Source organism: Ascaphus truei, chromosome 2, assembly GCF_040206685.1.
Source record: "Ascaphus truei isolate aAscTru1 chromosome 2, aAscTru1.hap1, whole genome shotgun sequence".
Classification (NCBI taxonomy): Eukaryota; Metazoa; Chordata; class Amphibia; order Anura; family Ascaphidae; genus Ascaphus; species Ascaphus truei.
The window spans coordinates 465,770,066-465,783,049 of record NC_134484.1 but is presented as its reverse complement, the minus strand read 5'-3'; the positions used below and the strand labels follow the sequence as shown (position 1 = coordinate 465,783,049).

Sequence of the window (12,984 nt, the reverse complement as noted above, 5' to 3'; positions counted from 1 at the left end):
ATGGTGAGCACGACCGCGCATGAAACGGCACAATCAAAATGCCATGCCTCTATGAGCCAGGCCATAGAGCGTGCGCGATGAGAAGCGCCGGTGCTCGCGATCCATGAGCAGACAAATAAATCTGTTTCTGTCACATGATGGCCAGGCCACGTGGGCGGTTCACCCAATGAGGGCGAACCAGCTCCGTGATGTCACGGCCACGCCTCACGACACGCCTCCCGGTCGCGTCTACCCCTAGGCCACAAATCGCTCCAGCTACAGTCACGTGTGACGCCGCGACGTCTTCAACATCATTACGCCCCGTGACGTCCTCCTTTCAATAGGGGTAATGACTGCTCTTGCGTTCCTCGGGCGTAAGGATCTTGAAGACATTTTGACCTCAACACAAGATGACCTTGGAGCCGACGGCTGCAACATTCGCTGGCACACGGGGGGAGGGCACGGGAGGGCGCTTAAGTGGCCATGTTCTGTCAACCCCGATGACGTTCCCAGCTGGCACCGAAACGCGTTGGCGCACACAGGTATTTTTTCTGAGCAAGATAATTGCCTTCCTATTTTTGTTGTTGACAACAAACCTGCCCTGCTGTCCTTCTAGTGCGTTCCCTCCCCCCTGCCTCCTTACCATTACTCTGCGTATATGGGTTGTCTCGCAATACCCTTGAAGAATGCAAGTGATATCCGTGCGGGCACACACAGAGGCCCAGGTGCGGGCACAATACAGATGACTAACTGCTCCCTCTACCTATGATCTGCTTGTCTGCCAGCGTCATGCTCCCTTTGAACAATAAAGGGTGATGATTCACCCTCCTTTGCAGTGTTCACCCAGTCACCAGTTGTCCTATTTTTGGCCTCCTTGACCTTTTTACTCTTCGTGGAGTTAACCCCTCGCTGCATTGGTCGGCAAAGCAACGTACTCCAGCAATCCCCATCCTCCCCATCCCCCCCATATATATTTTCTTAATATTCCTTGCACCGGAGCTGATCTGTAGAAAACAATAACATTGCGGCTTTCTATTGGCCGCCGGAGCAGGGATGATGCTGGCGGCTGGGGGTGTCCAAGCTCAAATATCTTTGTAAGTAGGGGGGGGGGTCCTTGGAGGTTTGGGAACGTTTTTTCCACCTCCCAGTTCGGGTTATACCGGTATCTCGGCAAACTTTAAAGCTCCCACGTCACGTGAGCCGCTAGGAAACCAAACCTGATGACATCACGGCTTCCTATTGGCCAGCAGGGCGCGGCAGCCGTGAAACTCCGCCATTACGCGACCGCTACCGGCACCCCCTATGGAGGTCTGTATCTCGAAGCAGGGAGTACCCGGAGCTGAAATAATGGGGTGGGGGGGGGCAAATCCGGAGACCCCCTGCTTTTCAATCCGATGTGAAAATGAATTGCTAGCTCGGATTGCCACTATACGTGAGAACAATGTCAGAAAGTGCATAGGCCTCACTGTTACCCCTCATCGCTGCCCTCTCCAGAGATGTTAGCGAGCGGAAGTGGGCACGTAATTATCCGCGCGGCTTCCCCTCTGCTGTCAGTCCGCAGGATAGGAGGGAAAGGCCGCCGCGCCAGTGTGTGCCAAAATCGCATCAGAACCGATTCCGAGGAGTCGGGTTTGGAAAATCAGAGATATGGGTCTTTCATCTGTTACCCATCCTGCCGTCTGTTTGGTTATTAACCTTTTCACTGCCGCGAGTAAGCCATAAATTACTGTTTCTCACATTATCCAACATTTAAGCAGCAATCCCCCAAAAATGAAGTCATAACCGCTTTTAATTATTATTTTTAAACTTTAGTTTTGCTTGGGTTTCATCAGATTATTATTATTTCAACTGCCATGAACCGTGGCAGCCATTGTTCTTTTACTGTGTGTTGATGACAGCGGCCATTTTAATTTCCCAAGGAGGCACAGTTTCAGCAATTACAGCATTTAAAGAGAGTGGGATCGCGAAATACAGCAGCAAAATGACTCCACGTTGGCAAAAAGAAAAGGAAACCTTTATTTATTTAATTTGTTATTTATGGTGAGTAGAGGGGATTTCTGCTTAACGCGGAATTCATGTACTTTGACATATAAAAGGAGAGAGAGAGAGAGAGAGAGAGAGAGAGAGAGAGAGATTCAGATACAGATAGAGAGACAGATAGAGAAACTCAGCTCCCCCCCCCCTCCATATGTTGTGGCCCTCCCTGCCACCCATGCCCATACCTTCTCCTCCCCCCCCAAAGTCCATAACTACTCCGCCCCATCCAAGTCCTTAACCTCTCTCCCAACCCCCCCACCCCAGTTCCATAACTTCCCCTCCACCTACCCATGCCCCAAATTATTAGTTTCATTATTTTTCACTTATAGGTAAAGGCTCTATGGGGCCCACTAGTTTATATTTTGCCCAGGGCCCACCAGAGCCTTAAAGCGGCCCCCTACTCGCTCTCTCTGCTCTGCTCAGGCCCGTCTCCTCTCTACCACCATGTCACCACAGCTCCTTCACGCCTACAGCCTCTCACATGCTGCACCCCACAGTACCTCTGAAATTCCCTTCCCCTGAACTTCCACCTTCGTTCTACCTTCAAAGCCCATCTGAACACTCACCTGTTCAACCCTGTGTTTATATAGCCCTGTGTGACCTCTACTCACTAATACTGCAGTATGCTCTTATACACACACTGACCAGCGCACTCACACATACTCCTACTGTTTCTTCGTGTCTCCCCATATGCCGATTAGATTGTAAGCTTCGGAGCAGGGACTTCTTTCTCCAATGCTACATTATGTATGTCTTGGTGCACTTACCCCATCTGTATTATTATATTCCCTGTATTGTAATGTCTGTAAATATTACTGCGCACCTGGTTGTCGCTGTATAAACATAAAGACAACACATACCTAGATGATAATGTTTGCCTTTGCTTCCCAGTACAATATGACTGCCATCCACGCAGGGCCCTGGCTGCTGATGCAGACAGCAGGAGAGTGTGAGGTCAGGACAGAGTGCGAGTTCCCCCGTGGTGGCACGTGTCACAGGATATAGACTGGACACCACGTGTACCTGCCTCTCGTGTCTATACCCCGGCTGTGCACAGGAGCAGGTAGAACTGAGAGTGACACAGCCCGGTACTAAGAAGTGGGACATTGTATCACAGGCAGCAGCAGGACATCCAGTGTTCCGTGCAGAAACCGGAGGAGAAGGGGCTCCCAGAGAGTGTAAGTACAGGTCTCGTCCCTCTTTACTCGCTCACCTGTTATTATCAAAGATCTCAAAGCCGTAAATATCCAGGACTCCAATCACGGTGTTCTTGCCGTGGATCCGGGCGTCGTAATTCTTCACCTCTATCACGCCGTTTATACGGCCGACGATCCAGCAGAACAGCCGCTCGTAGAAGGCCTATTGAGTAGAAACAAAGACATTAGCCATATTAAAGGGCCCTATTTCTCCCCCCCCCCCCCTGCCCTTTCCCTCCCCCCTGCCCTTCCCCTCCACCCCCCCTCACGCCTGTTCAATATGCGGTTAAGGCATTTTCCCAGTGCTGGAGACTTGAGCTCCATTTAAGTAAATGGGACTAAAGTCTTCTACATCACATGGAAGTTTGTAGCATGGTGAGGAAGGGTCGTAGACTCCAGAATCGATCATCTTTTCATCCCGTGTCTCGGGGTCCCCTTGTGTCCATCCCAAGCATTTTTGAGTTTACAGGCTGTATTTTTCCATGAATACGTCTGCTGTGAGGCTGTTCCATGCATCAGCTACTCTTTCAGTCACTTAGAATGTTCTCCTATTTCCCCTGACTCAAGCACCCCCAGCCTGGCCCCATGTCATACTTCTTTCTTGCCTGAAAGTTGCCTCCGGTCGTTCACTGTCCCGCCGATGCCTTCGAGATATAAAAAAGGATCTCACTTTAACCCCCTTTTCTGGGTGTACATATTCATATCCTCAAGTCCAGGAGTGGCCAACTCCAGTCCTCAAGGGCCACCCAACAGGTCAGGTTTGCTGGATATCCCTGCTTCAGCACAGGTGGCTCAATCAGTGGCTCAGTCGCAGAGCCACCTGTGCTGAAGCAGGGATATCCGGCAAGCCTCACCTGTTGGGTGGCCTTTGTTGGACCATCTCGGTTTGACCTACGTCCATCTGAAGATAGGGACTGGGAAAACCAAACAATGCAGGTCGCTCTAGCAGCGAAGGGGTTAAAATATTATCCTGAACACTTGCAGGTGCGAATCTGGCTCCTTTTGACCGTCGACAAATCATTTCATCTCCCTGTGCCGCAGCCATCAAACTTGGGGGGGGGGGTGGTAAGTGTGTTTGTAAGTGGGGAATTATATTTGGGGGGTGGTGGCAATTGTAGCTGGGGGGGCAGTATGGCTGTTTGTATCTGGTGGGGTAGGGGGTTGCATCTGGGGGAGGATGTTTGCATCTGGAGGGGGTGTAGTGTCTTCATCTGGGGGGTGTTTGCATCTGGGGGAGGGTGTTTGCATCTGGAGGGGGTGTGTAGTGTCTGCATCTGGGGGTGTTTTCATCTGGGAGGGGGTGTAGTGTGTCTGTATCTGGGAGGTTGTAGTAGTATTTGTATTTGGAGTGTTAGATTTGTATTGGAAGGGGGTACTGTGTATTGTGTATGTATTGGGGGGGGGTTGTATGGGTATTGAGGGGAATTGTGTGTGTGTATGGCCAGGGGAGTAGGGGGAAATGAGCGTGAGGAAAGGGGGCATTGAGTGAGACGGGGTAATTGAATGATAGCAGAGGGGGTTTGGAGAGTGAGCGGTGAGAGGAGGTGTAAGAAGGGGGGGGAGTGAGTGAGGAAGAGAGGGGGGAAGCGTGAAAGACAGAGGGGGGAGAGAAATACAGGTGTGAAAGGGGAGGGCTATCAAGGCGGCCGACACGGGGGGAAGGGGAAGCCCGGCCGAAGCTCTAGTCCTGGGCCCCCAGAAATCTGTCTGCGGCGCAGCGCACGTTTGCATGGATGGGCCAGATTAGAAGTAGGGGAATGTAACAGAATTGTTCTATAGCCCGTTACGGGCAGATTTATTACGCGATACCTGCATTATTTCGGCCAGAGCCAGCCTTACATGCAATTCCCATATATGTTTTTCTTTTATTCTTGAAATATTTCCGCCCCATGCTCTGCAATGCGTAGGGGGGGAGTGGGGAAGGGGGGGGGGGTCAGGGGGGAGAATCTCTTTTCTCCTATTTTTTTCCATGTTCAGTGATTTTAAAACTGTTTTTTCTTACCCTTAAAAAATAAGCCCAACATCTGTTTACATCAAATTTACAATCAAACCGGTACAAAATAAATAAAGTTATCTGGTTTAGCGCGTTGAGCTCGCTTTCCGCGTAGCTCATTTCTGGTTGGGAATTGCCCCCTTAACGCGCCCTAAGGATTAGCCCCTCTTAGTCCATCTTACCTTGGCGCAGGCATCCCTGGCATAGCTGGCCTCTTTGGCACTGTGCCCTTTCTCTATGACCTCTCCCCCGCCTGCTGCCATGGTCCTGTACAGAAGGGTCTTCATCACCCGGTCAGGCTTGCTGGACGTCAGCTGCGCTATGTGCGAGACCAGGGCGCCGTTCTCTACGACCACGGTGTCTCCGTCCGTAACAAAGCACACGTTACCCTGGAAATGACAAGAGTCCGTCACCTGAAGGGCAGGTCAAAACGATGGCGGTCGGCTTGACATTATTACGCGGTCAGGCAAAGCAGAAATGCATGGCCTTAGAGCCTACAATATCCCTCCCCCCAACCCCCTGAATATACCCTTAAATAAAGCACACACATCAACAGAACGCCAATTTCCCAAACTCTGCCAGCCTGTTCCACCAGCCAGTACGGTCAATGGCACTCAAGCCACGGCCTGCAACCCATCAAGCCAGACACCGCCCAGCCCTGGCTGCTCCGCTGAATCTTCACTAGCTGCCAGAATGAGTCCCACCCACCGCACCCCACTCACCGGTAAATGCCACCACAAGGTAATACTATACCATCGGAGCCCCGTCTATCAAGGTTAACCCGCACTTAACCCTGAAAAAACTGCCATGACTGGGGCTATTTAACCGCTCTTAAACTAGCCCGGAGCCTCCAGACCCACCAGGCAAACGGACGTCCCGCTTCTTAGCGAGGCAGCGGTGACGCGAAACATCCATCCTTTCTACGCTCACCAGTGCAATCACCCTCACGCTCATCATCACTGAAAGCTGCAGACCAAGCAATAGCCTACAGGTGTTGTTTTTTTTTAATAAATCAGTTCTGTACTATGAGAAAATACTTGTAGCGTTAAAATAAAACAACGCTCATTCCATTGGAGGATAAATTACTCGCTACTAAACCACTCGGAGATTAGCTCACAAAGTGGCGATGCGCTTAACAACTATTTCCAGACTAATAACGGGTTCCGTAGAGTCAGCAGCAATTTTATGGGAGGCTCATAAGGCCCCGATTAGAGGACAGCTTATCTCATCATACAAGAAAAGGAAAAAAATTGGAAAGACAGAAAAATGTAACGGATCAGAATATAGCGTTAGAAAGTAAAGATTTTAAAAAATCCATCGAGAAAAATGTACAAAATTCTGAATCCGGCAAAGGGGGGACTTAGAAGGCTGGGGGATGTAGAGAAGGCTCTTTAATGGACTAAGCAGACATACTACGACAAGGGAGATAAAGCAGACCGTGTTCTGGCAAATAAATTTAGGGGGGTCAAATCGAGGACATCGGTCTCGGCCATTAAGATAAAAGGGGGAGATGTGACATACAATCCTTCAAAGGATGCAGAGGAATTGGCTACTGTAAGTTCTACACGAAGCTCTATGAACTAGACAATTCAACTCCGTCAACTAAAATCCCCGTTTTGACCCAGATTGAGGAATATTTGAAGGATTGTAATCTCCCAAAATTGACAGAGGAAGGCCATAACATTTTAAACGCAAAAATCACTCCGATAGAACTTGGGAGGGCGGTCAGCTCATTGAAACCACCGAAGGCGCCCGGACCGGAGGGTTTTTCAAACCTATGCTATACAAATTCTATAGAAATTTTGCTGGGTCTATTTAATGGTTTTCTTAGCGGAAAACCAATTCCTTCCGCAAATGATGAAGGCCAATATAGTGGTGATCCCTAAAGAGGGGAAAGTCCCTATGTGCCGTGGCAGCTACAGGCCAATTTCACTGCTAAATACGGACCTGAAAAATCTACAGTAAAATCCTGGCTAACAGCTGGAATCCAATACTTCCGAGATGAATTCATTATGGCCAGGTGGGATTTGTGAGTGAACGCCAAGCGTCAGACAATACGAGGAAAATTATTAATGTCATTGCCCAGATACATAGAACACTATAGGGGAACCCCGCTTCAGCTTATAGTTGATGGGGCTGTAAAAAAAAAAGGGGGGGGGGTGCTGATGGGTAGGCTATGTAGGATACAAAAGGAGAGAAGAAACCCAGCTTAAAATAAAGGTGGTGTAAAATAGACATATAGTAGACATACACTATTGATCCTATGTCGGTGGGAGTGTGGCACCCTGGATCACTAATAGGTTAAAAAAGGTTAATTGAGCTGTATTAAATCAATTAACACTTAAACAATATTGTACTAGAATCGTAGTAACTGGTGTCTACGGGTAAAGAGTAGGGTATTAGGTTAAATTAACAGACTGTCGATAAGCAGCTGAGAACACACTAGGTTGACAAATAGTTTATTTACTGGAATAACCCACGTGTGTGTGTGTGTGCCACTGTGTGTGCCAGTGTGTGTGCCAGTGTGTGTGTGTGTGTGTGTGTGTGTGTGTGTGTGCCACTGTGTGTGCCAGTGTGTGTGCCAGTGTGTGTGTGTGTGTGTGTGTGTGTGTGTGTGTGTGTGTGTGTGTGTGTGTGTGTGTGTGTGTGTGTGTGCCACTGTGTGTGCCACTGTGTGTGCCACTGTGTGTGTGTGTGTGTGTGTGTGTGTGTGTGTGTGTGTGTGTGTGTGTGTGTGTGTGTGTGTGTGTGTGTGTGTGTGTGTGTGTGTGTGTGTGTGTGTGTGTGTGTCTGTGTGTGTGTGTGTGTGTGTGTGTGTGTGTGTGTGTGTGTGTCAGCTGTGTGCTTGAAAATCAAATTGCAAGTCTGAACCTTGTACCTAAAGGATTCAACAACTAAGTGGTGAGTGGTGCAAATGGTTGCTAGACACACTCACACTAGTGCAACTCACGCTCGCGAGCAGGAAGCACGGGCGCGGCCTTACCGGAGATCGTACTGTTTTTATTTTTATTCAGGTTCGGGGACCTGCCCGGGTTGCCACCTCCTCCGGGTTTGACCCGGAGACTCCGGGTTTCGGGCGCTTGCCTCCGGGCTACGGGTGTAGCCTGTTAATCTCCGGGTGGCGGCGGGGTGCGGCGTGCTGCGGCGGCGTCTCTGGCATTCTCCGGTATTCTCCTGCAATTCCCCCTCCAACTGCAGTGAACATGGCAGCGTGGTGACATGATGCTACGTCACGTCGTGTGATGTCACGTACCATTGTCACGGCAAGGCGGCATGAAATGACGCCGGCGCTGCCATGTTCACAGCAGTCGGAGGGGGAATTGCAGCAGGATGCCGGGAGGCGCCGCTACACCAAGTAAGGGAATTTGTATTTATTTATTTCTCTCCAGATTGGCCTCCAGTAGAAGGCGGCAACCCTGGGACCTGCAGGGATATCTTGAAAACCTGACCTGTTGGGGAGGGGGGAGGGGCTTGAGAACTGGAGTTGAGCCCCCCTGCCTTAGGGGACCGAAACATCGATATTACTATGGACCACTACTAAATGACGTCTTTGCTCATTCTTTCTGCGTGACGGCCTGCCGTGTTTTGTTGTTCTTCTCCTACAAAGGCGGTGACAGCGTGACATTTACCCGCCGGGGCGGCTGGCGTCGCATGTAAAGTAGGTACGTTTACGGCGATATTGGATATCTTCTAAGACAGGCGATAGGGGTGATGTATCAAAGCAAATGTGAAGCAAAACGGGCGCACAAATGCATCATTTTCCCCGTGTGTCTCTTTGCGTTAATGTATCAACGTCTTTGCTTTCTTTTTCTTTTTTTTGCGTGCCAAGAACGCCGGCTTGCGATTCGAGGGCTGTCACTGCGAGGAGTTATACAACGCACGGGGGTACAATGAGATGTAGCAAAGTGTCCGTCTCCGGGGGTCACACTTTTATTTATTATTTGCTTGGAAGAAGTGTACCAGGCCTGGAGTGGGGTAAACTTTCTTGGCTATACAATTGGTGTCACGCGTGGGAGAAGATTCCCTCATATTTGACACCAATGTGATGTGTGAAAACAAAACATCTCTGCACTTTCTTTACATTGCTACGTTTACCCCAATGTATCAAGGGATAGGTCAAATGAAAGGTCGAACTCAAGTGAAGACATCGGGTGGCACGATCACTTCTTTACCAGGCGGATAATTAACACGTTGGGGTTTAAGGGGCTTGTTCTAGTAGCTCCGAAGTGGGCATTGTCAAACGGTGCGGTTTGGCAGGTCCAGATACCACGGAATGAAATGTGGGGAGGGGGGAGAGGGGAATCATTCTGTATTGCAAATCGCACCATTTCAGCCACATCTATAAAAAGTGTGTAACGGGTTTCCCCCCCCCCCAATCGCAGATTATACTGTGTGGGTGCAGGAACATATAGTGTTACTCGGTATTTGGTGCTATACCTGTCGGCTCACAGGAGGGCTGAGCTTCCGCCACGGGGAACCTGGGGCAATTATACTATGGACAACCACTTACATTCGGTGCAGCGCCTCCACCTGCGATGGCTCCCACCAAAGGGGGAGTGGTTCCTCGCAGGACAATCACAATAATCACATAGACATGAAGTCATATAACTAAGGACTTTACTATCATGCAAGATAACATATCACGGCCATACCATAATATAACCTGTGTCCCTCTCTCGAGGAGACACTAACCGTGACGTCTTGCAGGACGATTCCCCAACACCAGGTGATCCCACCCAGTGTCCAAAGAACCCCACCCAATGTCCCGCACTCTTGCAGAGAGTCAATGGGTGACTGCGCAGTCACTATTTAAGCTAAGGGCCCGGTGGTGCACTTATGACTGTAGATATCTGCCGAGCACTCCGGTGCTCGGGTCAGCAACGCTTCACAAAGGGTCAGTAGTAGGATGACGTCATCTGATCCCCAAACGGACTCCAGGCACGCGTGGACCGCCAGGGCGGTCCCACTCTGGAATAGTCTCTGCGGACCCCAACGTGGGTCCGAACCGCTTCACAAGAACAGCAGCAGCCGCTGTGTCCCTATCTATCTAAGTGGCACGAGCTATACTATAGGCCGTCCCTATAGCACAGCAACCTGTAGTGGCTTTGGGGAAACTCCTAGGGGCCTACAGGGGTTAATGACCTGTCCCACTCCCCTAACTAACCAAGTCCCCTCAACCTCACTACTACCTACCGATTCCCAGCGCCTCCAGCAGCAAGCTGTAGCTCACTGGATGCTGGCAGCCAACGTGCTGCGCAACAAGGTGCCTGCCTGTCAGACCTCACAGCACTGACAGCCGTGACTCTGACAAGGCAGCACTCTAACACTAAGGGCAGCGTCCCTATCTTGGGCCTCCCTCAGCAATTACCCACTACCCTAGTGGGGGGTTGGGGTCTACCTGGGGTGTGGGTACCTATAGGGCCGCAGGAGCTGCACGCGCTCCCCGCACCCTTCCTTCCCTCACAGCTCCCCTGCTCCAACTGACTAACCTGAGTGACAGGGTCCCTCTCTCTAGAGCAGTCCCTGGCAACACTCTCTCTCTTGGAGAGAGCTACCTCAGACCCTGGGGGTGCTGGCCTAGTACAGTGAGTCCTGGACTCCGGTACCCTACCTCCTTACCTGGGCTGCTCCGGTCTCTGACTAACACCTAACGTGCTCCAAGCACGCCAAATGTATCTCTCTTGCAAAGACAGCTTAAGCCCTATTGGTTCCCTGGCATCACGTGGGGCGCGCAAAGGCTCTTGGGATCTGTAGTCCCAGCTCAGAGCCTTCCCTGGTAGGCTAGGGCTTCGCGGGCTTTTCCTAGGCTGTACTGCGCCTGCTCAAGCTATCCTGGGCTGCCTCAACCTCCCCTTGGCTTTCCTTGCTCTCGCACAACTTTGTCCTGTCTCTGGGGCTCTCCCTGCGCATGCGCGACCACTGCGCATGCGCGAACTAAGGGGCAATGGCGGCGCCCTTACCGCCCGGCTCCGGGAGCACCGGGAGCCTTGAGATGCACGTGCGGCCTTGGCAACCGGCTGCACGCGTCCCCGGCAACCCCCGAGCCGGGACCTGACCGCCCTCTCCCCTGCCATCGCCGGACGGAGCCGCCATTGGACGCGGCGGCCCCCGCGATCGGCAGCCAGGTGAGGGGGGCACTGGCAGGCTGGGAAGACCTGGCTACAAGTGTTTAGCTGCATGGTTTAACACCGGGGCGCGCAAACCGGGGGGGACGCGAGATTTTCTTCCCCAAAGCATTTAAACTAAATGCTGGGTGACCGCGCGACGCATCACCATGGCAAAGTGGCGTCAAATGACGCCGTGGGGGTCATGTGATGTTGTGTTACCGTGGCAACGTGTCACATGACACCGCAACGTCATTTTCGCCGTAAACAAGGTAAGTGGGGGGGGGGGCAGCAAACAAGGGGGCACCGACTGAAAAGTTTGCGCACCCCTGGTTTAACATGTGAGGAGGACTTCTAATTTACCAGTGTCTTCAGTATATAGTGACAGTGACATATATATGACATATATATGTCACTGTAACAGGGTCAACCATCTTAGCAAAAGTCTAGCCCTGTTTGGGAAGCTAATAGTTAACTGTTCGTTAGAGGAGGCAGTATGAATAACGAGTCGCCTGGGCCGAAACCTTTATAAACAGGCGGGCTGGAGTCCAGTGCTGCCGCTGTTCTGGAGTGCAGAGGTAAACTGGGTCTGAGGTTCTGTTGCCCTGCTGAACTTTGAACAAGGTCTGCTGTCCTCCTATTCTTTGTGCTACCTTATCGATGTAGAAGGGGGAGAGACGGAGCAGTGCAAACATTGGAAGAGGGCGGGAGGCAGGTCTAAAAATAAAACTATTTATTAGACATATTAGGCAAAAAAAACAAAAAACAAGACAGGGGTTCCTCCAACGCGTTTCTCTCCGCAAAGGAGCTTTATCATATACTTCATACAGTATTACTAAAGTTTGGCTCAGAAAAAGCTATCATTTGTACTACTGAACTTTGGCTGAGAAAAAGCCCTGTTTTGTTGCTGAACTCTGGCTAAGTAAAAGCCTACGTTTATTTCTCCAAACGCCAGTCTCCTGTCATTACATCTGTTGGCGTCTCCCACAGCCGTGCCAAATCTTCCTCCGTATAAATAATTGAGATGCCTGTGCTGAAAAGGGAACACACCTGAGGCACCCTGGGAAATATGCTAATAGCCATGCAAAGTATATTTAAATGTATCACACCTCCTAAAATATTTGAAGTGTCAGAGCCAATTGGACCAGAACCCACCTCTCCTATTCGGGGCAGCAGCTCTAGCATTGAACTACCTGCCATTCTGTCTGAGGTGACCAAGGGTCTCCCGGAAACCAAATGTATTCTTCAAGACTCAATCATTTTATTTTGCCATATTTGTCAATATAATAATTCAAAAAAGGTTAAATGAATGACTCCAATTTTATAAGCGATGTATGTTATACATAAGTTGTTAGTTTATACAGTATATATAGTAGGAGACATTCCAACGCCCGCCCTGATTTACATTACAGTCAAATAGACATTATATTCCATACTTTTTTTTAATTCTAAGATTTTTGTTAAAAGTGCACATTGTTTCGGGGATATTCCCTTTGTGGGGTGTAACGACGTGCATGCGTGGAGGGGCTCACGTTTCCGGACGGCACCAGAACAAAAAGTGATTCAAAAGTGTGCCTTCTCTCTCAATCTCTTTCTAAAGTTGTTAGTTTATTTAGAAAATATAGGCCTTACCTCAGCAATAGTATGTTTGTACGTAAAGTAGGATTAAAGGGAT

At 50.2% G+C, this 12,984-nt stretch overlaps 1 protein-coding gene across 9 annotated transcripts in view; it reads right to left on the bottom strand.

The window, feature by feature from the left end:
• The window catches only part of MYO1G (myosin IG), a 351,169-nt gene that overhangs the window by 276,248 nt on the left and 61,937 nt on the right, over positions 1-12,984 (bottom strand). For all 9 annotated transcript variants that reach the window (XM_075588141.1, XM_075588142.1, XM_075588138.1 and 6 more), the window contains 2 exons: positions 5,388-5,594; positions 3,230-3,375 (listed from right to left, as the gene is read on the bottom strand). In XM_075588141.1, the coding sequence (XP_075444256.1) occupies positions 3,230-3,375; positions 5,388-5,594 (353 nt within the window). The remainder of the gene's footprint in view (positions 1-3,229; positions 3,376-5,387; positions 5,595-12,984) is intronic.